Below are 25,555 nucleotides of genomic sequence, written 5' to 3' on the forward strand. Positions count from 1 at the left end.
CTTGTAGAGCTCCGCGCTCCTTGTAGGGCTCCGCGCTCCTTGTAGGGCTCCGCGCTCCTTGTAGGGCTCCGCGCTCCTTGTAGGGCTCCGCGCTCCTTGTAGAGCTCCGCGCTCCTTGTAGAGCTCCGCGCTCCTTGTAGGGTCACTGGTTCCTTACTCAACGGCGCACACGCGACATCACGAGACATGTTTTCATGTACATATGTCACACATACACAGACATACACCATATACATGGTACACAGACATACCACCCAACTGAGGAGCTAAACTATCAGCGGTGCGCAAAGTGATGGAAGTAAAGATCTCCGCTGCCTGCCACCGCCAGAGCACCGGAGTAGGACACCAGTTGTAATTTTAACACCCAGAACTGGAGGGAACTGGCTAAAACCCATGCCTGGTCCGTGCACCTTGTAGGGTCCGTGCCCTGGGGAGGGTCTGTGCACCTTGTAGGGGGTCTCCTCTCATGTGATACTACACGCTATATACTGTAGGGAGATGTGGGTGATTATTTCAGACTCGTGGTGGTAATTCTCATTTCACAGCTCCCAGTAACGACTGGTGATGACTGTGATCAGTACTGAGCTGTAGACCCCGGTCAGTACAGGCCGGTGATGACTGTGATCAGTACTGAGCTGTAGACCCCGGTCAGTACAGGCCGGTGAGGACTGTGATCAGTACTGAGCTGTAGACCCCGGTCAGTACAGGCCGGTGAGGACTGTGATCAGTACTGAGCTGTAGACCCCGGTCAGTACAGGCCGGTGAGGACTGTGATCAGTACTGAGCTGTAGACCCCGGTCTATACAGCCCGTGAGGACTGTGATCGGTACTGAGCTGTAGACCCCGGTCAGTACAGGCCGGTGAGGACTGTGATCGGTACTGAGCTGTAGACCCCGGTCAGTACAGGCCGGTGAGGACTGTGATCGGTACTGAGCTGTAGACCCCGGTCAGTACAGGCCGGTGAGGACTGTGATCGGTACTGAGCTGTAGACCCCGGTCAGTACAGGCCGGTGAGGACTGTGATCGGTACTGAGCTGTAGACCCCGGTCAGTACAGGCCGGTGAGGACTGTGATCGGTACTGAGCTGTAGACCCCGGTCAGTACAGGCCGGTGAGGACTGTGATCGGTACTGAGCTGTAGACCCCGGTCAGTACAGGCCGGTGAGGACTGTGATCGGTACTGAGCTGTAGACCCCGGTCAGTACAGGCCCGTGAGGACTGTGATCGGTACTGAGCTGTAGACCCCGGTCAGTACAGGCCGGTGAGGACTGTGATCAGTACTGAGCTGTAGACCCCGGTCAGTACAGGCCGGTGAGGACTGTGATCGGTACTGAGCTGTAGACCCCGGTCAGTACAGGCCGGTGAGGACTGTGATCGGTACTGAGCTGTAGACCCCGGTCAGTACAGGCCCGTGAGGACTGTGATCGGTACTGAGCTGTAGACCCCGGTCAGTACAGGCCCGTGAGGACTGTGATCGGTACTGAGCTGTAGACCCCGGTCAGTACAGGCCGGTGAGGACTATGATCGGTACTGAGCTGTAGACCCCGGTCAGTACAGGCCCGTGAGGACTGTGATAGGTAATGAGCTGTAGACCCCGGTCAGTACAGGCCCGTGAGGACTGTGATCAGTACTGAGCTGTAGACCCCGGTCAGTACAGGCCGGTGAGGACTGTGATCAGTACTGAGCTGTAGACCCCGGTCAGTACAGGCCGGTGAGGACTGTGATCAGTACTGAGCTGTACACCCCGGTCAGTACAGGCCGGTGAGGACTGTGATCAGTACTGAGCTGTAGACCCCGGTCAGTACAGGCCGGTGAGGACTGTGATCGGTACTGAGCTGTAGACCCCGGTCAGTACAGGCCGGTGAGGACTGTGATCGGTACTGAGCTGTAGACCCCGGTCAGTACAGGCCGGTGAGGACTGTGATCGGTACTGAGCTGTAGACCCCGGTCAGTACAGGCCGGTGAGGACTGTGATCGGTACTGAGCTGTAGACCCCGGTCAGTACAGGCCGGTGAGGACTGTGATCGGTACTGAGCTGTAGACCCCGGTCAGTACAGGCCGGTGAGGACTGTGATCGGTACTGAGCTGTAGACCCCGGTCAGTACAGGCCGGTGAGGACTGTGATCGGTACTGAGCTGTAGACCCCGGTCAGTACAGGCCGGTGAGGACTGTGATCGGTACTGAGCTGTAGACCCCGGTCAGTACAGGCCGGTGAGGACTGTGATCGGTACTGAGCTGTAGACCCCGGTCAGTACAGGCCGGTGAGGACTGTGATCGGTACAGGCCGGTGAGGACTGTGATCAGTACTGAGCTGTAGACCCCGGTCAGTACAGGCCGGTGAGGACTGTGATCGGTACTGAGCTGTAGACCCCGGTCAGTACAGGCCGGTGAGGACTGTGATCAGTACTGAGCTGTAGACCCCGGTCAGTACAGGCCGGTGAGGACTGTGATCGGTACTGAGCTGTAGACCCCGGTCAGTACAGGCCGGTGAGGACTGTGATCGGTACTGAGCTGTAGACCCCGGTCAGTACAGGCCGGTGAGGACTGTGATCAGTACTGAGCTGTAGACCCCGGTCAGTACAGGCCGGTGAGGACTGTGATCAGGTTGGCTGCCCTGCACTTGGGGATCCTTTGGCTGGGGCAGCCTCCCCTGTTCAGTAGAAACCCCAGCACTGGTGCTGTCCTCCCCAGATAGTGTATATTACAACCTAACTGCACCTCCATGCTTGCGGCCCCACAGTTTCCTGGCCCCTTGGATTTCCATAACTCCTTCTTTGTTATTTTTTCTATGAAATCAATACACAGAGGAGTCAGGAGATCCTGTCATTTATTTACAGACATAGCTTCTCCCAAGAGCTTACAGTCTACAGAAACCAGGGGAGCAGGATGAGCGTGCGGGAGGCCCCTTACAGTCTAGAGGAAGCAGGGTGACCAGGATGAGCAGTGCGGGAGGCCCCTTACAGTCTAGAGGAAGCAGGGTGACCAGGATGAGCAGTGCGGGAGGCCCCTTACAGTCTAGAGGAAGCAGGGGGACCAGGATGAGCAGTGCAGGAGGCCCCTTACAGTCTACAGGAACCAGGGTGAGCAGGATGAGCAGTGCGGGAGGCCCCTTACAGTCTAGAGGAAGCAAGGTGATTAGGATGAGCAGTGCTGGAGGCCCCTTACAGTCTAGAGGAAGCAGGGTGACCAGGATGAGCAGTGCAAGAGGCCCCTTACAGTCTAGAGGAAGCAGGCTGACCAGGATGAGCAGTGATGGATACAGTCTAGAGGAAGCAGGATGAGCAGTGCAGGAGGCCCCTTACAGTCTAGAGGAAGCAAGGTGATTAGGATGAGCAGTGCTGGAGGCCCCTTACAGTCTAGAGGAAGCAGGGTGACCAGGATGAGCAGTGCAGGAGGCCCCTTACAGTCTAGAGGAAGCAGGCTGACCAGGATGAGCAGTGCAGGAGGCCCCTCCAGCTAATGTCCAGTGCAGTGTGATTGAGGCGTAGACTGGTCACAGGAGGAGGCAGCGGACCCCTGGCTGGGGTGGCCCCGCCGCAGTCTGGGTGCTGGTCCTGAGGTAGGTCAGCTTGTCCGCCATGCGGTGGCTCTGGTCCTGTCGCACGATGGCTCGCAGCTCCCGGGACAGGTGGACGTTGGTCCCTGCCGCTCTCACCTGTTCCTGGTCGTGGGCGTTCTGCCAAAAGAGACGTGAGAAGTCAGTGTGGGCATGGCCCCATGTGGCCCCCACCGGGCCCCTGCACTCACTCTAGCCAGATGATACTTCTCCCGAAAGTGCTCCCTCATCAGAGCCCTCTCTGCTTTCTGCTGCGCATACATCGAGCTCCTCCTCCTGCGCCAGACAAAATGCCGGAACCAGCTGTAGATTATCACTGATTATATACATAACCGTCCATTATACGCCTGACTGTACATTATACGCCTGACTGTACATCAATGACAAGGGGGTGATCACGCATATAGACTTCCTGATCACCCCCTGTCATTGATCACCCCCTGTAAGGCTCCATTCAGACATTTTTTGGCCCAAGTTAGCGGAAATATTTTTTTTATTTATTAATTTTTTTCTTACAAAGTCTCATATTCCACTAACTTGTGTCAAAAAATAAAATCTCACATGGACGCACCGTACCCCTCACGGAATCCAAATACGTAAACATTTTTAGACATTTGGATCCCAGACTTCTTCTCACGCTTTAGGGCCCCTAAAATGCCAGGGCAGCATAAATACCCCACATGTGACCCCATTTCGGAAAGAAGACACCCCAAGGTATTCACTGAGGGGCATATTGAGTCCATGAAAGATTGAAATTTTTGTCCTAAGTTAGCGGAAAGTGAGACTTTGTGAGAAGAAAAAAAAAAAAAAAATTCTAGGAACTCGCCAGGCCCCTAATTGAATACCTTGGGGTGTCTTCTTTCCAAAGTGGGGTCACATGTGGGGTATTTATACTGCCCTGGCATTTTAGGGGCCCGAAAGTGTGAGAAGAAGTCTGGGATCCAAATGTCTAAAAATGCCCTCCTAAAAGGAATTTGGGCCGCTTTGCGCATCTAGGCTGCAAAAAAGTGTAACACATGTGGTATCGCCGTACTCAGGAGAACTTGGGGAATGTGTTTCGGGGGGTCTTTTTACATATACCCATGCTGGGTGAGAAAAATATCTTGGCAAAAGACAACTTTGTATAAAAAAATGGGAAAAGTTGTCTTTTGCCAAGATATTTCTCTCACCCAGCATGGGTATATGTAAAATGACCCCCCAAAACACATTGCCCAACTTCTCCTGAGTACGGCGATACCAGATGTGTGACACTTTATTGCAGCCTAGGTGGGCAAAGGGGCACATATTCCAAAGTGCACCTTTCAGATTTCGCAGGCCATTTTTTACACATTTTGATTGCAAACTACTTCTCACACATCTGGGCCCCTAAAATGCCAGGACAGTATAACTACGCCACAAGTGACCCCATTTTGGAAAGAAGACACCCCAAGGTATTTCATGAGGGGCATGGCGAGTTCCTAGAATTTTTTATTTTTTGTCGCAAGTTAGTGGAATATGAGACTTTGTAAGGAAAAAAAAATTAAAATAAAATCATAATTTTCCGCTAACTTGTGACAAAAAATAAAATGTTCTATGAACTCACTATGCCCATCAGCGAATACCTTAGGCTACTTTCACACTAGCGTTCGGCTGTCCGCTCGTGAGCTCCGTTTGAAGGGGCTCACGAGCGGACCCGAACGCAGCCGTCCAGCCCTGATGCAGTCTGAATGGAGCGGATCCGCTCAGACTGCATCAGTCTGGCGGTGTTCAGCCTGCGCTCCGCTCGCCTCCGCACGGCCAGGCGGACAGCTGAACGCTGCTTGCAGCCTGGCCGTGCGGAGGCGAGCGGATCCATTCAGACTTACAATGTAAGTCAATGGGAACGGATCCGCTTGAAGATGACACCATATGGCTCAATCTTCAAGCGGATCCGTCCCCCATTGACTTTACATTGAAAGTCTGAACGGATCCGCTCAGGCATCTTGCGCACTTAGAAATTTTTCTAAGTTATTAATGCAGACGGATCCGTACTGAACGGAGCCTCCGTCTGCATTAATATGATCGGATCCGTTCAAGCGCTAGTGTGAAAGTAGCCTTAGGGTGTCTACTTTCCGAAATGGGGTCATTTGTGGGGTTTTTCTAGAACCTCAGGAAACATGACAGGTGCTCAGAAAGTCAGAGCTGCTTCAAAAAGCGGAAATTCACATTTTTGTACCATAGTTTGTAAACGCTATAACTTTTACCCAAACCATTTTTTTTTTAATCAAAGACATGTAGAACAATACATTTAGCGAAAAATTTATATATGGATGTCATTTTTTTTGCAAAATTTTACAGCTGAAAGTGAAAAATGTCATTTTTTTTCAGCAGCAATGAAATACCACCAAATGAAAGCTCCATTAGTGAGAAGAAAAGGAGGTAAAATTCATTTGGGTGGTAAGTTGCATGACCGAGCGATAAACGGTGAAAGTAGTGCAGGGCCGAAGTGTAAAAAGTGCTCTGGTCATGAAGGGGGTTTCACCTAGCGGGGCTGAGGGGGTTAAACAGCTGATTGGCGGGGGGGCCGTGTGTCAGACCCCCACTGATCTGGAGGGAATGGGTTAGGTTGAGAATTTGGGATGTGGGTGATGTTTCAGTTTTTACCTCAGGCAGCAGAAAGGCCAGGTGCTCCCCTGAGGGAAGGGTAAAGGGGGGGGGCAGCAGAAAGCTACAGTACAGGGTATGGTGGAGATTGCCCCCGCTCTCACTTGTCTGGCTGCAGGACTCTGCAGTTCTGCTCCTCCAAACTCCATCTTCTCATGTTCACTCTGCACTCAGTCTGGGGCCACTTTTCTTGGGGGGGCCCTCCAGACGTACAGCAAGACATACTCTTCACTTGGCCCCCAAACAGCGTCCTAGTCACAGAGGTCATGATCACTGTTATCTATAGAGGAGAAGATCAAACGGTGAGGAGGAGAGCCGAGGACTACGCGGTGAGGAGGAGAGCCGAGGACTACGCGGTGAGGAGGAGAGCCGAGGACTACGCGGTGAGGAGGAGAGCCGAGGACTACGCGGTGAGGAGGAGCCGAGGACTACGCGGTGAGGAGGAGAGCCGAGGACTACGCGGTGAGGAGGAGAGCCGAGGACTACGCGGTGAGGAGGAGAGCCGAGGACTACGCGGTGAGGAGGAGAGCCGAGGACTACGCGGTGAGGAGGAGAGCCGAGGACTACGCGGTGAGGAGGAGAGCCGAGGACTACGCGGTGAGGAGGAGAGCCGAGGACTACGCGGTGAGGAGGAGAGCCGAGGACTACGCGGTGAGGAGGAGAGCCGAGGACTACGCAGTGTGGCTCTGTACAAGGAGCGCTCTTTCACATTACTTTGTGCTCCTGCATCGAGGCGGCCATATTCTCACGGCTCCCTCCAGACTCCCCTCTAAGAATAGTAAGGACTTACCTGAGCAGTGATCTAGAGTCCATGCTGTACCTGCGAGAGCAGCATGGTTCCGATAAAGCTTTCTTATAATCCTTTAAGTTGGGATGAGTGTCAATCCTATTTTATCCCCAATGACAGCACTGGCAAAGGTTACTCCCCCGGCAGCCATGTGACCCCCGTCCAGAACCAGCCCGTGGGGGGGGAGGCTCCTTATACTGCTCTGTTACCTGTCAGGCTGTGGGTAGTATTATACTACAGGGGGTGACCAGGTTACTCCCCTGGCAGCCATGTGACGCCTGTCCATAACCAGGGGGGGCCCTCCATATACTGCTCTGTTACCGGTTGGGCTGTGGGTAGAATTATACTATGGGGGGGTGACCAGGTGACATCTCCGGCAGCCATGTGACCCCCGTCCATAACCAGCTAGTGGGGGGCTCCATATACTGCCCTGTTACCTGTCAGGCTGTGGGTAGTATTATACTACAGGGGGTGACCAGGTTACTCCCCTGGCAGCCATGTGACCCCCGTCCATAACCCGGGGGGGCGGGGCTCCATATACTGCTCTGTTACCGGTCAGGCTGTGGGTAGTATTATACTATGGGGGGGGGGGGATGACTAGGTTACTCCCCTGGCAGCCATGTGACACCCGTCCATAACCGGATGGTGCAGCCCTCCATATACTGCCCTGTTACCAGTCAGGCTGTGGGTAGTATTATACTACAGGGGGTGACCAGGTTACTCCCCTGGCAGCCATGTGACCCCCATCCATAACCCAGGGGGGCGGGGCTCCATATACTGCTCTGTTACCGGTCAGGCTGTGGGTAGTATTATACTATGGGGGGGGGGGGATGACTAGGTTACTCCCCTGGCAGCCATGTGACACCCGTCCATAACCGGATGGTGCAGCCCTCCATATACTGCTCTGTTACCGGTCAGGCTGTGGGTAGTATTATACTATGGGGCGGTGACCAAGTTACTCCCCTGGCAGCCATGTGACACCTGTCCATAACCAGCCCGTGGGGGGGCTCCTTATACTGCTCTGTTACCGGTCAGGCTGTGGGTAGTATTATACTATGGGGGATGACCAGGTTACTCCTCTGGCAGCCATATGACCGGGGGGGGGGGGGGGGGGGGGGGCGCCATTTACTGCTCTGTTACCCTGTTACCGGTCAGGCTGTGGGTAGTATTATACTATGGGGGGGGGGGGGGGGGTGACCAGGTTACTCCTTTGGCAGCCATGTGACACCAGTCCATAACCGGGGGGGGGACCCTAACCCGTCCATAACCCCATAACCGGATGGTGCAGCCCTCCATATACTGCCCTGTTACCAGTCAGGCTGTGGGTAGTATTATACTACAGGGGGTGACCAGGTTACTCCCCTGGCAGCCATGTGACCCCCATCCATAACCCGGGGGGGGGGGGGGGGGGGGCCTCCATATACTGCTCTGTTACCGGTCAGGCTGTGGGTAGTAATTATACTATGGGGGGAGGGGGTGACCAGGTTACTCCCCTGGCAGCCATGTGACCGGGGGGCTCCATATACTTTTGGGGGTGCAGTCATGAGTATCAAGAAAACCAATTACCGGTAAGCAATGTTGTTTTCCCCTCACCCAATATCTGGGTTTACGGTGGAAATGCTGAGAAGGCTTGAATCTCTGAAATCCTTCTAGCTGATGTAATGGCCAGTAAAAAGGACATTTAAAAGGAGAGCATGTCTATGGGGATCTCTGACAGGGCCATCAAGACCGTGTTTAAGTCCCAAGGTCTTATCAAAGGGCGGATCCTGGAGGCCGCTGAAAGAAACCTCTTTACCCAAGGATGAAGGGCCAACTGTACATCGAAAAAGTAACTTAAAGCCTCCACGTGCACTCTCAGGGTGGAAGCCCTAAGCCCCTTGTCCAGACTAGCTTGCAGAAAGTCTAGGACTCTTGAGACATTAGGAGGAGAGAAAGGGTCAGGACTGATCCCTAAGGAGCAGAAGACCTCCCAGATCTTATTATATTTCCTAGCTGTAGTAGATTTCCTACTTCGCAGAATGGTGGTAACTACTGAGTGGGAAAGGCCCCGACCTAACCATATCACCCTTTCAGTCTCCACACTGCCAGGTGCAAGATTTTTGGGTTGGGATGCAGGATTGGGCCTTGATACAATAGATCCTCCCGAGGAGGCAGAATCCGGGGGGGGGGGGGGGGGGGGTTGGGATATCGCTAAGTCTAGGTGGTTGGAGTACCAGGATCTTTTTGGCCATATTGGGGCAATCTGGGTCATTATCGCTCTCTCCCTCTGGACTTTCTTTAGGACCTGCGGTATCAGGGAAAAAGGAGGGAAGGCATAACCCTCCTCCCGAGACCAGTCCGGTGCCAATCAGTCTAGGGCTTTCGGATTGTCCGAATGATTCAGGGAGAAGAATCTCTCTACTTTTTTGTTCTACCTGGAGGCAAATAGGTCTACCGTGGGGAGGCCAAACTTTTGAGTTAACTGGGAGAATACCTCTGGGTTTAGACACCAATCTCCCTGTTTTAACTGGACGCGGCTCAGAAAATCGGCCACTATGTTCTCCTTCCCTTTTAGGTGGGCTGCCGACAGGAACAGAGGTTTCTGCTCTGCCAGCTGGAAAATCTGGTGACAGAGAAGGTACCCTCGTTCAACCTTGATGGTGGACGTATGCGACTGTTGTTGAGTTGTCCGAGTATAGAATTATTTTCTTGTGGGATATGCCCGGAACTATTGATTTTAACGCCATTTTCACTTCCTTTAGCTCTTTAAAGTTTGAGGTGGCTTTCCTGGTGTTCAAATCCTACCTCCCTTGCCAGCCTTTGTTCTCCGAGTGGGCCCCCCACCCCCATGGGCTGGTATCTGTAGTTATTAGTATCTGATCCTGAAAAGACCAGGGTACCCCTGCTGACAGGTGGCTCAGGACTGCCATCGCCTTTCTGAACAAGCAGAGGTAAGACCTGAAAAGATCCTAAACATGTTCCCTGATGGAGATTATCTTAGTGGACGGAAGGAACATTTTTTCTACCCCGGAATCTAACAGGATGCCTAAAAACACACAGGTCTGAGATGGTGACAGGCAAGACTTTTTCCAATTTATTTTCCAGCCCAGGTTTTTCAACAGGGAGCAGGAAACACTGATGTTTTGGTTAAATTTTTCTTTTGTCTGGGAAATAAACAGGACGTCGTCTAGATATGGCAGCAACGGAACCCCTGACAATCTTAGAAAGGAAGCCACCTTCGCAATCACTTTCGTAAAGATTCTGGGGGCTTGTGAAACCCCAAAAGGTAGGGCTTTGTACTGCAGGTGTAGACACTCTCCCTGAACCCAGACCGCCATCCTTAAAAATTTTTGGGAGGCCGCATGATTTGGCACATTGTAATATGCATCCTCTAAGTCTAGATTCACCAACCAGCAATCTCTTGCTAGATCTACGGTTGATCTTATGGTCTCCATGCAAAACTTCTTGTATTTGAGAAACATTGTTTAGTTTTTTTAAGTTTGGGATTACTCGGAAGGAGCCATTGGGTTTTCTCACTAAAAAAGGGGGAAGTGTAAAATCCCTTGCCCCCCTCTACCTGTGGAACCGGGACTACTACCCCTTTGCGCAGAAGAAGCAATATCTCTGACTCTAAGGCCTGTTTTTTTTATCTGGTCCTTGGGGCCGTCTGTCTGAACGAATGAATCCCGGGGAAGGGTCAGAAAGTCCAACCGGAACCCCTCCCAGGATCCAACCATTTTTGGTTCTCTTCCCCCCCCCCCCCACCTGGGATTCGGCATCATTGCTTATCCTTAGGTCTTGGGGCTTAAAAAGGAAACCTCCGGATTTCTTAGGAAATCTATCCTTTTCCCAGCTGTCATACTGTCTACCCCTTTGTTTTTTATTCTGGTATTTATGAAAAAAGGGGAACCAGAAAGCCCTTCTTTTTGTCCGAGGCCTTTTCAAGAATGTTGTCAAGAGACGATCCAAAAAGTCTGTCACCTTCACAAGGGATGGAGCACAGTCTGGCCTTCGAGCCCTGATATACTTTACAGGATTTCAGACAGATAGCTCTCCTAGCCGCATTAGACAAGGCAGATGATCTGTCCGAAAACCTAACCGTATCCGTGGAGGCATCTGGTAGAAAATCAGCGGCTATAATTATTTTATTTTTTTTAAAGGCAGGAAGGGAGGCCAAAACGCCCTCTCTTGGCTTCTTTTCACCGAGATGCTGTTCTAAATGTTCCAACCAGATATGCAGTGATCTTGAAACCCATGAGGCTGCAACAGCAGGTCTCAGACAAGCAGAGGTTGATCCCCACGCCTTTTTTGATTAAATATCCGCTTTTTTTGTCTAATGGGTCAGATAGGCTACACAAATGAAACGGTAAAGCAGTTTTCTTGGCGATCTTTGCTACCGGGGCGTCTACTGTAGGGGTCTTGACCCAAATAGCTGCTACTTTCTCAAAGGGATATTTCCTTTTAACTGAATTTGGGATAAAAAAAAAAAAAAAAAAAAGTAAAAAAATTCCCGCCAGGATTTTTCCTTTTTTTTATTTAATGGTTGGACGTTTTCATGAATGGTGAAGACCCTATGTTTCCTGGGGCCTAAACCCTGAAAAGCTAGATCTGCTGTTGACTTAGGCCGTTTCACATCCTCAAGGTGCATTGTCGCTCTGACAGCTTTAAGTAGGTTTTGGGTGTCCTCAGGTGAAAATAGACAACTCCCTGCTTCCTCATCTTCTGACGATGTAGCGTTGTTAGAAAATAACTGACCCGCTTCCCTTTCTTCCACGTCCGAGAGGTCTATATCAGAATCCCTAACATCCGGGGACTTGTCTGGTGACCTATGGCAGCCCTTAGTCAATGACTTTAAGGAGGCCCTGAGACTCCTCCACCACCAATTTATCTATACACGGCGTGCATAATGGTTTAGAATAAGAGGATGCTAGGGCCACTCTGCATCCCAAACACTCCTTAGGCTATGTTGCCGCTTTTTGGGGGGTCTTTGCAAACTAAAATAAGTCAAAAACTACACCCCATTAATAAAAAGATCTACCTCACCACTGATTTTTGTCCTCATGACCAGTACTGGGCTCGCGGGCCTCGAGGGTTCGGCGCGTCCATCTGCTGGCTCTGACATTGTTGCAGGAAGGAGCCTCTTCAGCACAGCACTGTGTGCTACATCAGCTGGCTGGATTCCCCCCGCCACCCCATTTATATTTTAAAGGACGTGCCTAGGCTATTCCGGCGCTTTTTCCTCTACTTCTGGGTTAAGCCCCGCCCGAGGCGCGCGCAGACGCCTCCCTGACGCCAACAAGAAACCGAGCAAAACGCCTAACAGCGTGAGGGAAGCCGCTTGAACACTGCCACAGCGGCTCCTTCGGGATCGGCGCAGAAATGCTGGGGAAAGGCAGACTTTAGGCAGCAGCTCCGGAGAGCCTTCAGCCGCCTGGGGAAGGCCTCCTATCGGATCAAAACCCGGGCCTCCCCCCAGCTGCAGGCGAGAACCATCTTCAGAACTTCCTATCCGGAGGACAGGAAACCTGAACTGGTGCTTGGTGGGGGTGTGAACCTTTGATCTTCTCAGGTTTCCTGTCCCGGATGGGAGGTCCCTGGTCACATAGGGTGCCGTCAAGGGTGAGGGGAAGAATAGCAGTCTGTCTTATGGGGCGAATGCTACGACCGTCTAGTGAATAGGCCGAGGGGGAGGAGGGGCTGGGGAATGGCAGCGGGGCCTACTGCAGTCACTGTATTCTACTACACCAGGCCCCGCTCACTGTAGCATACGGTAATCATATCTAACTTGTGGGTATTGTTAAAGTATTCCCATCTTCTTAAATCTAGCGCTGTACTACTTACTACCAACTTCTTGACAGTCAGGAGGCCGGGTGGGTGCTCGTAGCATAAGATAAGATGCCCCCATAAATCACCATTAGTGTAAAACCCACCAAAAGCACACCTTTTGGTTAAATTTCTTATTTTCCTCCTCAAAAACCTAGGTGCATCTTATAAAGCGACAAATACGGTAATTCTAACTTTTTGTGAATTGGGACATTTAAACTTTTTTATTTCAATTTAAATCTAGTAGGAGTCGGAATCTGTTCATTTTTGCTGACTCCAGGTACCCCAAATTGGCTCAGACTCCTCAGCCCTGGTCACAGCACAACCCCACGTACAAACAGCTTGTGTTTTATTTCTCACAAATCACTGTACAAAACATTTTATATAAAAACACTGCGAAATGTAGCGTGCTGTCGCCGCCATAACACTGACATCATAAATATAGGACAACTGTACAGGAGCAGTGTAACCCACCACCACGGGGGCAGCAAGCTCATCTATGTACACGGCAGGCGCTGCTCGCCCCTTTACACTATATATATATATATTTATAGAGACTATGTCACAAACGGCCTCATCGGCTTATGTCCCGACCCAGGTCCCAGTGCTTGGAGGCGTGGTCACTCTTCAGCGGGCTGAAAAAGGCGTGCTTCAAGGCCTGTGAAAGCGTGCAGCGCTTGGACGGATCATACTCCAACATGGCCTCAATCAGGTCAAAGAGCTGGTGGTGCTCCTCGCTGTCACCCAGCATGTATCTCTGTAAGGAGAGGATGTGTCACCAATGGTCAGAGCCTTAGGGGGCCTCTAGGGTGCCCCCCCATACACACAGCAGAGTCCTTACCCTCAGGGACTTGCAGTTGTCGCGCACATATCGGCCCGCAGACGTGCTCTCGTCCCAGTCGAGGTGGCTGTGGTAGAAGTATTTCTGTTTCCTGTAGGTACAGACAGGCGGTGTAACACAGTGACCCTAGAGCAGGAGGAGGGCGACGTAGAAACCGCCATACACTCACCTTGTCTTCCTGATCATCCGGGTTGGGATGGGGCCCAGAATCCTCTCCATCATGGCCAGGTGCTCCCGATTGTCATGCGTCTGTGGAGGACAGGTTGTTAGTGACGGGAATAGAGCACAGCACAGTAATGAGGGCAGAAACCTTCTCACCTGGAAGAGGGTGAAACCCACATAATACTCAAAGACAATGCACCCGATGCTCCAGACATCACAAGGTTGACTCCAGCCAAGCTCTGGGGGGGGACACAAGAGAAGGGTCAGCCAATGAAGCTCATCCTCACCCAAAAATCCAGCACAACCGGCACTCACCTAAAATCACCTCTGGAGCACGGTAGTGCCGTGTGGACACAATGGTGCTATGGTGCTCGTGGTCAAAGGTGGCACTGCCAAAGTCCACAAGCCGGATATCTGTGCTCTTTACACACCTTTCATCTCTCTTCTTGGGTGGAGGGAGGTCACAGGGAGAGACCACATGAGTACAAGCATTAGGCAAAGGCTGAAGGGCTGCACCCAAAGTAGTGCCACAGCTGGAGGGCACCCAGCAAAAGCTTAAAAAAGAAAAAGCACCCACCTTCTCCATGTTGTAGCTCAGCTCAAAGTCTGAGTTCACAAAGAGGATGTTCTCCGGCTTCAGGTCTGTGTGCGTCAGCTTATTGTCATGAAGAACTGCAAAAGGACAGCAGCAACTTACTTCAGCCTGCCCTGGCCGAATTGTGCAGCCCCCCCCCTCCCAACACGGCACTTACATTTCACTGCGTGGCACACTTGATAAGCCATGTGCCGCACTTGGTGAATGGGATACGGAAGGTAATTGTTTTCCTTGAGAAAGTCAAACGTGCTGAGGCCCAGAAGTTCAAAGGATAGGCACATGTGTCCATGATAGTCGAACCAATCAAACATGCGGACGCAGAGGCTGCAGAGAGCACAGGACACGTCATAAGCACACACGCGGCCACACAATAAAGGAAGCTGCAGGGTAAGCACTTACTGCTTATTCTCTGGGTCCTTCTCATTAATCTTCTCCAGGACGTTTATCTCCAGTCGTGCCGCCTCCTTATATTTTTCCACATTCTTAATGATTTTTAAAGCCACCCGGATGCCTCCCCTGCAGAGACAGGAAATCATTAGACAAGTCCCGTCAGCAGAGACATATCCTAGGGTAAGTCGCCCTCAGCACTCACCTCCGGTGGTCTACACACTGCACTACTCGGCCAAATGTCCCTTCTCCCAGAGTACTGACAATCTCATCTGTGAAGGGAAGCAGAGAAGATGGGTAAGGAGAAGCTGGGGACTCCCCACGACTAGAGCCAGTGAAAGGCCGGTATCAGGCTGGGCGTGGAGCCTTAAGAGTTACGCTAACTTCCTGCCCCACAACACTATATAACATGGGAGCTTTAATGAGAGTAAAGTAGGAAGAGGAGGAGGAGGAGGGGGCTGCTCTGTGTCTTTAAAATACAAATCATATGAACACAAAAGACAGACAGTCTGCAGCGTCTCTGGGGAGGGGGAGCTTAGAACTAGAGAGCTAAATTATGTTACGATTTGGCTGTACATCTTTCTTGTAGCCAGTCGCCGCTGCGATAGATCAGGTGCCCCTCCACGTCGTCTTCCACACTCTTGGCCTGCCTGCTGCTCTGGCGACTCCTCTGTTGTGACGGGCCCGTCAATTCACGGCAAAACACCACCATTCACCAGCCAATCAGATTTTCAAACCAGCGGCACATAGGTTGGTTGGTTTGGAAATTCACATTGTAGTTTGAGGTAGGAGGGTGTGCAGTAGATTCCCAGCCAATTCATACGGCACATAGGAATATATAACGATAGGGATATTGCAAGGGAACAGGTCAAGATACAAATACACTAACTGAGAAATCAAAGAAATCAGAAAAATAAAAGCAAAAACATTCGCTAATTGTCTTAATCCAAGCAAAGCAGGAAAAACAGGAGCACAAAGTAACAACGAAAAGGTGAACAATCTCCAGGTAACACTACAACCCCCCCTCCCACTCTGCGCACTCTCCAGGTAACACTACAACCCCCCCCTCCCACTCTGCGCACTCTTCAGGTAACACTACAACCCCCCCTCCAACGTGTGCAGTCTTCAGGTAACACTACACCCCCCCTCCCCCCGCAGTCCTCATGACACATTATAACCCCCCATGTGCAGACCTCATGTCACACCACTCTAGTCCCTCCCACAGCTGCAGTCTCCATACATCTTCAATAAATCTCATACTGGACACATCTGGTGGTGACTTGCTCCAATTAAGGATTAGGCATGAGGATATCCATGCGCTATCCTATTGGAGACCCTGTACACATTAGATCAGGGATGGCCAACCTGCGGCTCACCAGCTGTTGTAAAACTACAACTCCCAGCATGCCAAGACAGCCTACAGCAGGGCATGCTGGGAGTTGTAGTTTTACAACCGCTGGAGAGCCACAGGTTGGCCAGCCCTGCATTAGATGGTCAGCAGGTTAGGCCACACTCACTATGCTACACCCCTGCACTCCACATCTATCGGGGGCTCCCATATCTAGAATCACACATGCACGCTGCCACAAGATGCAAGTGATTGGTTAACTGCCCGATCCAGCTGCCCCCTTCATGGGGCAAATCATCTATACAACACATGCAGATGCTATGAGGGAGCAGGGTAATACTACTACTACTCCTATCTAGCCATACAGTCTAGGCCTCTACCAGGAACTGCAGCCGATCCCCTAATTAACACAGCATGGGGGAGGGGAACACTTACCCAATCTTGCTTTAAGAAAGAAATGGAGAGAGGGGAGGAAAACAAGGAGTTACAGGGACTACTCACCGATGAGGACTGGCTATAAGACCTTGATCTACGCTTCCTGCGTTTCTGCTTGCGTCTGGTGCTCTTGCAGCTCCGGTAGCTGTCGTCTCGGGATCGGCGGTAGTCGTAGGAGTGGCGATACTCTGCCTCGTAGTAGACATCTCCCCTCTCTCGGCTGTAGCCGTTCCTTCTGTAGTTTTCACAGTATCTGCGGTCATACGCTCGTCTGTCTGAAGATCGTGCTTCATAGCTGGAAAGGTAGGAACCATCATCACCAGGTCCCAGAAGAAGCAAAACGAGCTGCCCCGAGATAGGAGGGAGTCACTCACCTGTGAGACCTCTCATGATAGCTGTCTCCATGTCTGTAGCGCCGGTCACGACCCCTTCCACTGCTGCTGGATCTCGACCTGCTTCTTCTCCGTCTGTGCTTGCGGCTTCTGTAGCGTTCATGGTAGCTTCCTCTGCTGCCCCTCTCAGATGAACGGTACCGTCTGGAGTGCGGCATCTGTAAGGGGGACAGGCGGCCATCAGCACAGCTCAACTACAACCCACATCTTCCAGGCTATGGTCTGTGCACCTATGTAGTATCAAGAAAAGCTCCAGCTTCCCAGGGGTCTAAATCCAGCGCCCTAAAATACTGCTGCCTGAGCGAGGTCTTGGTCCTAAAAAGATCCCCCCCAATTACCCAGGAGACGATAGCTCACATTCGAGGAAGTCCCTCATCCTGAGGTCACCAGGGGTGTGCGGGGCAAGCCGCATTTACATGAAGCAATCGTCTCGGGTGTATGAGGATGTGCGATCACATGTCCCCATATATTAAATCCCTTTAATATAAAGTCTATATGTGGCCAGTAAAGATAGGAAACATTAAAGGGGTTCTACAAGAATTTCCTACTAAGAAGCTATACTCCAGGCAGGTCCTCATTACAAGATCAGCGGGCACTGCTCCTGGTATACTGGGGAGACTGCAGCGGCCTCACACACTGGTGTGCCAGGAGTCACCCCCACCAAGACCTATCCTAAGGGCATCTGTACCACAGTCCTACTTATACTGTAAATAACCAGTATGATCTAGAACACTACACTGACCAAAACCAGCACTTTCAGCTTTGCTCCCATTCTGCACGAGCGGAACTCAAAGATGTGAAACATTTTCTACACAAAAGACCCATTACTCAAATATTGCTCACAAATCTGTCTAAGGCCTCATGCACACGGCCCTTGTTTGGGTCCGCATCCAAACAGCGGCTCAGGTGCCGACCCATTCACTTCAATGGGGCCGCAAAAGATGCGGACAGCACTCTGTGTACTGTCCGCATCCGTTGCTCCGTTCCGCAGCCCCGCCCCAAAAAATATATAACATGTCCTATTCTTGTCCGCAAAATGGTCAAGAATAGGCAGTTATATCAATTGCCGCCTGTTCCGCAAATTGCGGAAGACACACGGGCAGCTCCCGTCTTTTGCGGATCCGCGGACAGCAAAAAACAGCAGGTCGTGTGCATGTAGCCTAAATCTGTGTTAGTGAGCACTTCTCCTCTGCCGAGATAATCCATCCCACCTCACAGATGTGGCAGATCGAGGTGCTGATTAGACAGCAGGAATATTGCACAGGAGTGCCTTAGACTGCGCACAATAAAAGGCCACTCTGAAATGTGCAGTTAGATCACACAGCACAATGCCACAGATGTCGCAGCGTTTGAGGGAGCGTGCACTCGGCATGCTGACTGCAGGAATGTCTACCATAGCTGTTGCCCGTGCAATGAATGTTCATTTCTCTACCATAAGCAGTCTCCAAAGGGGTTTCAGAGAATTTGGCAGTACATCCAACCGGCCTCCCAACCGCAGATCACGTGTAACCAGCCCAGGACCTCCACATCCAGCATGTTCACCTCCATGATCGTCTGAGACCAGCCACCCGGACAGCTGCAGCAACAATCGGTTTGTATAACCAAAGAATTTCTGCACAAACCGTCTCGGGGAAGCTCCTCTGCTCGTCGTCCTCATCGGGGTGTGGACCGGACTGCAGTTCGTCATGGTAACAGACTTGAGTGGGCAAATGTTCACATCCGATGCGTCTGGCACGTTGGAGAGGCGTTCAGTTCACGGATGAGTCCCAGTTTTCACTGTTCAGGGCAGACAGCGTGTGTGGCGTCGTGTGGGTGAGCGGTTTGCTGATGGAGGCCCATGGTGGCGGTATGGGCAGACATATGTTATGGACAACCAACACGGGCATTTTATTGATGGCATTTTGAATGCACAGATACCGTGACGAGATCACGAGGCCCATTGTTGTGGCCCTCAGGATCCATTGAGCAACTTCGCACAGAAGAGGCGTGGACCAACATTCCACAGGCCAAAATCAGCAAACTGATCAACTATGCCACGGAGGCGTGAGGCAAATGGTGGCCACACCAGATACTGACTGGCTGTCCACCCTGTCTGATCCGTCCTATTATTTTGCCGTGCCACCACTCTGTCCCCATTGACTATAATGGGGACAGGGGCGGAGCTAAAAGTCCTGCATGCCTCTCACCGCGAAGGAGCTCCGCCCCCATTATAGTCAATGAGGACAGAGCGGCGGTCTGACGAAATAGCGGATGGCTGTCGGATCCGTCCTGCCGCAAGTGTGAAAGTAGTCCAAGGCAGACCTGTGTGATATTCCTGCTGTCTAATCAGCACTTGATCTGCCACACCTGTGAGGAGGGATGGATCATCTCGGCAGAGGAGAAGCGCTCACTGACACAGATGTAGACAGATCTGTGGACAGTATCTGACAGTAAGATCTGCCACAACTGTGATGAGGGATGGATCATCTCGGCAGAGGAGAAGCGCTCACTGACACAGATGTAGACAGTATCTGACAGTAAGATCTGCCACACCTGTGAGGAGGGATGGATCATCTCGGCAGAGGAGAAGCGCTCACTGACACAGATGTAGACAGATCTGTGGACAGTATCTGACAGTAAGATCTGCCACACCTGTGAGGAGGGATGGATCATCTCGGCAGAGGAGAAGCGCTCACTGACACAGATGTAGACAGATCTGTGGACAGTATCTGACAGTAAGATCTGCCACAACTGTGAGGAGGGATGGATCATCTCGGCAGAGGAGAAGCGCTCACTGACACAGATGTAGACAGTATCTGACAGTAAGATCTGCCACACCTGTGAGGAGGGATGGATCATCTCGGCAGAGGAGAAGCGCTCACTGACACAGATGTAGACAGTATCTGACAGTAAGATCTGCCACACCTGTGAGGAGGGAAGGATCATCTCGGCAGAGGAGAAGTGCTCACTGACACAGATGTAGACAGATCTGTGGACAGTATCTGACAGTAAGATCTGCCACACCTGTGAGGAGGGATGGATCATCTCGGCAGAGGAGAAGCGCTCACTGACACAGATGTAGACAGATCTGTGGACAGTATCTGACAGTAAGATTTGCCACACCTGTGAGGAGGGATGGATCATCTCGGCAGAGGAGAAGTGCTCACTGACACAGATGTAGACAGATCTGTGGACAGTATCTGACAGTAAGATTTGCCACACCTGTGAGGAGGGATGGATCATCTCGGCAGAGGAGAAGCGCTCACTGACACAGATGTAGACAGATTTGTGGACAGTAAGATCTGCCACACCTGTGAGGAGGGAAGGATCATCTCGGCAGAGGAGAAGAGCTCACTGACACAGATAGTATCTGACAGTAAGATCTGCCACACCTGTGAGGAGGGAAGGATCATCTCGGCAGAGGAGAAGCGCTCACTGACACAGATGTAGACAGATCTGTGGACAGTATCTGACAGTAAGATCTGCCACACCTGTGAGGAGGGATGGATCATCTCGGCAGAGGAGAAGCGCTCACTGACACAGATGTAGACAGATCTGTGGACAGTATCTGACAGTAAGATCTGCCACACCTGTGAGGAGGGAAGGATCATCTCGGCAGAGGAGAAGCGCTCACTGACACAGATGTAGACAGATCTGTGGACAGTATCTGACAGTAAGATCTGCCACACCTGTGAGGGGGGATGGATCATCTCGGCAGAGGAGAAGCGCTCACTGACACAGATGTAGACAGATCTGTGGACAGTATCTGACAGTAAGATCTGCCACACCTGTGAGGAGGGATGGATCATCTCGGCAGAGGAGAAGCGCTCACTGACACAGATGTAGACAGATCTGTGGACAGTATCTGACAGTAAGATCTGCCACACCTGTGAGGGGGGATGGATCATCTCGGCAGAGGAGAAGCGCTCACTGACACAGATGTAGACAGATCTGTGGACAATATCTGACAGTAAGATCTGCCACACCTGTGAGGAGGGATGGATCATCTCGGCAGAGGAGAAGCGCTCACTGACACAGATGTAGACAGATCTGTGGACAGTATCTGACAGTAAGATCTGCCACACCTGTGAGGAGGGATGGATCATCTCGGCAGAGGAGAAGCGCTCACTGACACAGATGTAGACAGATCTGTGGACAGTATCTGACAGTAAGATCTGCCACACCTGTGAGGAGGGATGGATCATCTCGGCAGAGGAGAAGCGCTCACTGACACAGATGTAGACAGATCTGTGGACAATATCTGACAGTAAGATCTGCCACACCTGTGAGGAGGGATGGATCATCTCGGCAGAGGAGAAGCGCTCACTGACACAGATGTAGACAGATCTGTGGACAGTATCTGACAGTAAGATCTGCCACACCTGTGAGGAGGGATGGATCATCTCGGCAGAGGAGAAGCGCTCACTGACACAGATGTAGACAGATCTGTGGACAGTATCTGACAGTAAGATCTGCCACACCTGTGAGGAGGGATGGATCATCTCGGCAGAGGAGAAGCGCTCACTGACACAGATGTAGACAATATCTGACAATAACGGGGCTTCTGTGTAGAAAATGCTTCAGGTCTTCGAGTTCAGCTCATGCAAAATGGGAGCAAAACCAAAAGTGTTGTGTTTATAGTTTTATTATTTATTACACACATTACGTATGGACGGTGCCGTGAGAATTTATGGGGCCTTCACCCCTCTCAAAATTACGTGTGTGTGTGTGTGTGTGTGTGTGTGTGTGTGTGTGTGTGTGTGTGTGTGTGTATATATATATATATATATTAATTACACACATTACAGTATACCGTGTAGATACGTGTATATATATATATATAGTACACACATTACAGTATACCGTGTAGATACATATATAGCGCACACACATTACAGTATACCGTGCGGATACGTATATATAGCACACACATTACAGTATACCGTGTGGATACGTATATATAGTACACACATTACAGTATACCGTGTAGATACGTATATATATAGTACACACATTACAGTATACCGTGCAGATACGTATATATAGTACACACATTACAGTATACCGTGCAGATACGTATATATAGTACACACATTACAGTATCCGTGGCGGATACGTATATATATACCACATTACAGTAAATACAGTGCAGAATACTTATATATTTCCACACATTTACAGTATACAGTGTAGATACGTATTATAGTACACACATTACAGTATCCGTGTGGATACGTATATATATAGTAGCACACAGGTCAGGAACCGTGGTGGATCGTATATATATATTACACACAGTACAGTATACCGTGCAGATAAGTATTATATAGACACATTACATTATCAGTGCAGGATACTATATATATAGTACACACATACAGTATACCTGCCAGATACGTATGATATGTACACACTTACAGTATACCTGGTCTATACGTATATCTTGTACCACATTACAGTATACCGTGGCGGATACGTAGATATAGTACACACATTACAGTATGCGTGCAGATACGTATATATAGACAACACAGTACAGTAACCGTGTAGATACGTATAGATCGTACACACATTCCCAGTATACCGTGTGATACGTATATATATAGTACACATTACAGTATACAGTGCAGATACGTATATATAGTACACACATTACAGTATACAGTGCAGATACGTATATATAGTACACATATTACAGTATACCGTGCAGATACGAGGTAATATATCTGACATTACAGTATACCGTGTGGATAAGCGGCGCCTGAAGGCTGGGGGAGAGCGGCCGCCATTTTGTGCCCTTCTCAGCGGCCGCCATCTTAGACATTAGTGTCCCCAGCGGCCCCGGCCTCCTCCCCGGGTGACCTCTACGCTCCCGGCCCCCTCTCACCGTTCTCGCAGCCAGGCCGGTTCTCTTGTCCCACAAGAAGTCCGTGTTTACGGCGAGTGAGTGCAGGGCTGCGGTCGCCCTCTTCCGCTTCTCTCGCAGGCTGTCCTCCGTCTGCGCGTGCCCGAGCCTCACTCACGAGCACGTCTCTCTACGGCCCGCCTACCTTACTCCCAGAAAGCGCGCTGATTGGCTAGTCTGTGCCCTGGGCGGGGAAAGGGCGGGGCCCGAGAGCCGCCCAGAACCTTCTTCCGCAGAGCACGTAACACGACTCCCACCGCCATCTTGTGTAGTGAAATGGTTGAGGGACTTGGCTGCTTGGTCCACACTGTGGAGACTCCTGAAGGGGGCGGTCATGTGCCTGCACGGAGGAGGATGTGGCCTGTTAGTGGGCAGGTCATGTGCCTGCACTGAGGAGGATGTGGCCTGTTAGAGGGCAGGTCATGTACCTGCACTGAGGAGGATGTGGCCTGTTAGTGGGCAGATCACGTGCCTGCACTGAGGAGGATGTGGCCTGTTAGTGGGCAGATCACGTGCCTGCACTGAGGAGGATGTGGCCTGTTAGTGGGCGGTCACGTGCCTGCACTGAGGAGGATGTGGCCTGTTAGTGGGCAGGTCACGTGCCTGCACTGAGGAGGATGTGGCCTGTTAGTGGGCAGGTCATGTGCCTGCACTGAGGAGGATGTGGCCTGTTAGTGGGCAGGTCATGTGCCTGCACTGAGGAGGATGTGGCCTGTTAGTGGGCAGGTCATGTGCCTGCACTGAGGAGGATGTGGCCTGTTAGAGGGCAGGTCATGTACCTGCACTGAGGAGGATGTGGCCTGTTAGTGGGCAGATCACGTGCCTGCACTGAGGAGGATGTGGCCTGTTAGTGGGCAGATCACGTGCCTGCACTGAGGAGGATGTGGCCTGTTAGTGGGCGGTCACGTGCCTGCACTGAGGAGGATGTGGCCTGTTAGTGGGCAGGTCACGTGCCTGCACTGAGGAGGATGTGGCCTGTTAGTGGGCAGGTCATGTGCCTGCACTGAGGAGGATGTGGCCTGTTAGTGGGCAGGTCATGTGCCTGCACTGAGGAGGATGTGGCCTGTTAGTGGGCAGATATACCGTCTGGTCGGTCTGTTAGTGGGTATATATACCGTCTGGCCGGTCTGTTAGTGGGCAGATATACCGTCTGGTCGGTCTGTTAGTGGGCAGATGTCCCGTCTGGTCGGTCTGTTAGTGGGCAGATGTCCCGTCTGGTCGGTCTGTTAGTGGGCAGATGTCCCGTCTGGTCGGTCTGTTAGTGGGCAGATGTCCCGTCTGGTCGGTCTGTTAGTGGGCAGATGTCCCGTCTGGTCGGTCTGTTAGTGGGCAGATGTCCCGTCTGGTCGGTCTGTTAGTGGGCAGATGTCCCGTCTGGTCGGTCTGTTAGTGGGCAGATGTCCCGTCTGGTCGGTCTGTTAGTGGGCAGATGTCCCGTCTGGTCGGTCTGTTAGTGGGCAGATGTCCCGTCTGGTCGGTCTGTTAGTGGGCAGATGTACCGTCTGGCCGGTCTGTTAGTGGGCAGATGTCCCGTCTGGTCGGTCTGTTAGTGGGCAGATGTCCCGTCTGGCCGGTCTGTTAGTGGGCAGATGTACCGTCTGGTCGGTCTGTTAGTGGGCAGATGTCCCGTCTGGTCGGTCTGTTAGTGGGCAGATATACCGTCGGGTCGGTCTGTTAGTGGGCAGATATACCATCTGGTCGGTCTGTTAGTGGGCAGATGTCCCGTAGGGTGGTCGGTCTGTTAGTGGGCAGATATACAGTCTGGTCGGTCTGTTAGTGGGCAGATGTCCCGATTGGTCGGTCTGTTGGTGGACAGATGTCCCGTCTGGTCGGTCTGTTAGTGGGCAGATGTACCGTCTGGTCGGTCTGTTAGTGGGCAGATGTACCGTCTGGTCGGTCTGTTAGTGGGCAGATATCCTGTCGGGTTGGTCTGTTAGTGGGCAGATGTCCCGTCTGGTCGGTCTGTTGGTGGACAGATGTCTTGTAAATCAAAATGATTTAAATCACTAATTTTGGTATAACTTATAATATGAAGATTTTTAGAATAACTTCGTATTAGTTTGATTCGGTTGATTCTGCGTTCATAGGTTTGTAGACGTTAGGATTAAGGTATTTTTCTCAACTCTGTTCATGTTATAACATCTTTGCTGTGAAGAAGAGGCCTGTGATCTCTGCTGAGTCAAATTCAGTTTTGAGAACTGCAAAAGTAAACCAAGCATCTGTGATAATATCTTGTAAGCCGAGAAACTGCCCAATAATATTACATAAACCTCTGGAAGAGCCGGACATTGTGAATGGATTCATGGAATTTATTTACCCAAAAAATTGCACATATAGAAACCTAGAATGTGCCGGCAGATAAGACCCATGTGGCCCATCTAGTCTGCCCAATATACTGAATACTATGGATAGCCCCGGCCCTATCTTATATGAAGGATGGCCTTATGCCTATCCCATGCATGCTTAACCTCCTCCACTGTATTTGCAGCTACCACTTCTGCAGGAAGGCTATTCCATGCATCCACTACTCTCTCAGTAAAGTAATACTTCCTGATATTACTGTTAACCCTTTGCCCCTCTAATGTAACACTATGTCCTCTTGTAGCAGTTTTTCTTCTTGTAAATCTTCTCCTCTTTTCCCTTGTTGATTCCCTTTATGTATTTAGCAGTCTCTCTCATCTCCCCTCCGTCTCGTCTTTCTTCCAAGCTCTACACGTTAAGGGCCTTTCATCTTTCCTGGTAAGT

At 51.2% G+C, this 25,555-nt stretch overlaps 2 protein-coding genes across 4 annotated transcripts; both read right to left on the reverse strand.

The window, feature by feature from the left end:
* Nucleotides 1-2,900: 2,900 nt before the first annotated feature.
* On the reverse strand, nt 2,901-7,323 carry LOC122922445 (complexin-3-like). Its single transcript, XM_044273067.1, has 4 exons — nt 6,968-7,323; nt 6,282-6,457; nt 3,747-3,831; nt 2,901-3,675 (listed from the first exon to the last, which is right to left on the reverse strand). The coding sequence occupies exons 2-4, from the start codon at nt 6,443-6,445 to the stop codon at nt 3,493-3,495; spliced, it is 432 nt and encodes a 143-aa protein (XP_044129002.1). The 5' UTR covers nt 6,446-6,457; nt 6,968-7,323; the 3' UTR covers nt 2,901-3,492.
* Nucleotides 7,324-13,098: 5,775 nt separating this feature from the next.
* Nucleotides 13,099-22,948, reverse strand: CLK2 (CDC like kinase 2). Of its 3 annotated transcripts, none has more exons than XM_044273061.1 (13): nt 22,793-22,948; nt 16,909-17,084; nt 16,601-16,829; nt 15,328-15,421; nt 14,957-15,023; nt 14,764-14,880; nt 14,522-14,688; nt 14,347-14,441; nt 14,085-14,211; nt 13,926-14,008; nt 13,777-13,856; nt 13,608-13,698; nt 13,099-13,523 (listed from the first exon to the last, which is right to left on the reverse strand). In XM_044273061.1, the coding sequence occupies exons 2-13, from the start codon at nt 17,082-17,084 to the stop codon at nt 13,341-13,343; spliced, it is 1,509 nt and encodes a 502-aa protein (XP_044128996.1). In that variant the 5' UTR covers nt 22,793-22,948; the 3' UTR covers nt 13,099-13,340. The 3 variants fall into 3 exon arrangements, with proteins under 3 accessions (XP_044128996.1, XP_044128995.1, XP_044128998.1); XM_044273060.1 differs by having other exon boundaries at nt 14,085-14,214; XM_044273063.1 differs by lacking the exons at nt 15,328-15,421; nt 16,909-17,084; nt 22,793-22,948 and having other exon boundaries at nt 14,085-14,214; nt 16,601-16,707.
* Between the last annotated feature and the right edge of the window lie 2,607 nt (nt 22,949-25,555).

Source organism: Bufo gargarizans, unplaced genomic scaffold, assembly GCF_014858855.1.
Source record: "Bufo gargarizans isolate SCDJY-AF-19 unplaced genomic scaffold, ASM1485885v1 fragScaff_scaffold_362_pilon, whole genome shotgun sequence".
NCBI classification, from domain to species: domain Eukaryota; kingdom Metazoa; phylum Chordata; class Amphibia; order Anura; family Bufonidae; genus Bufo; species Bufo gargarizans.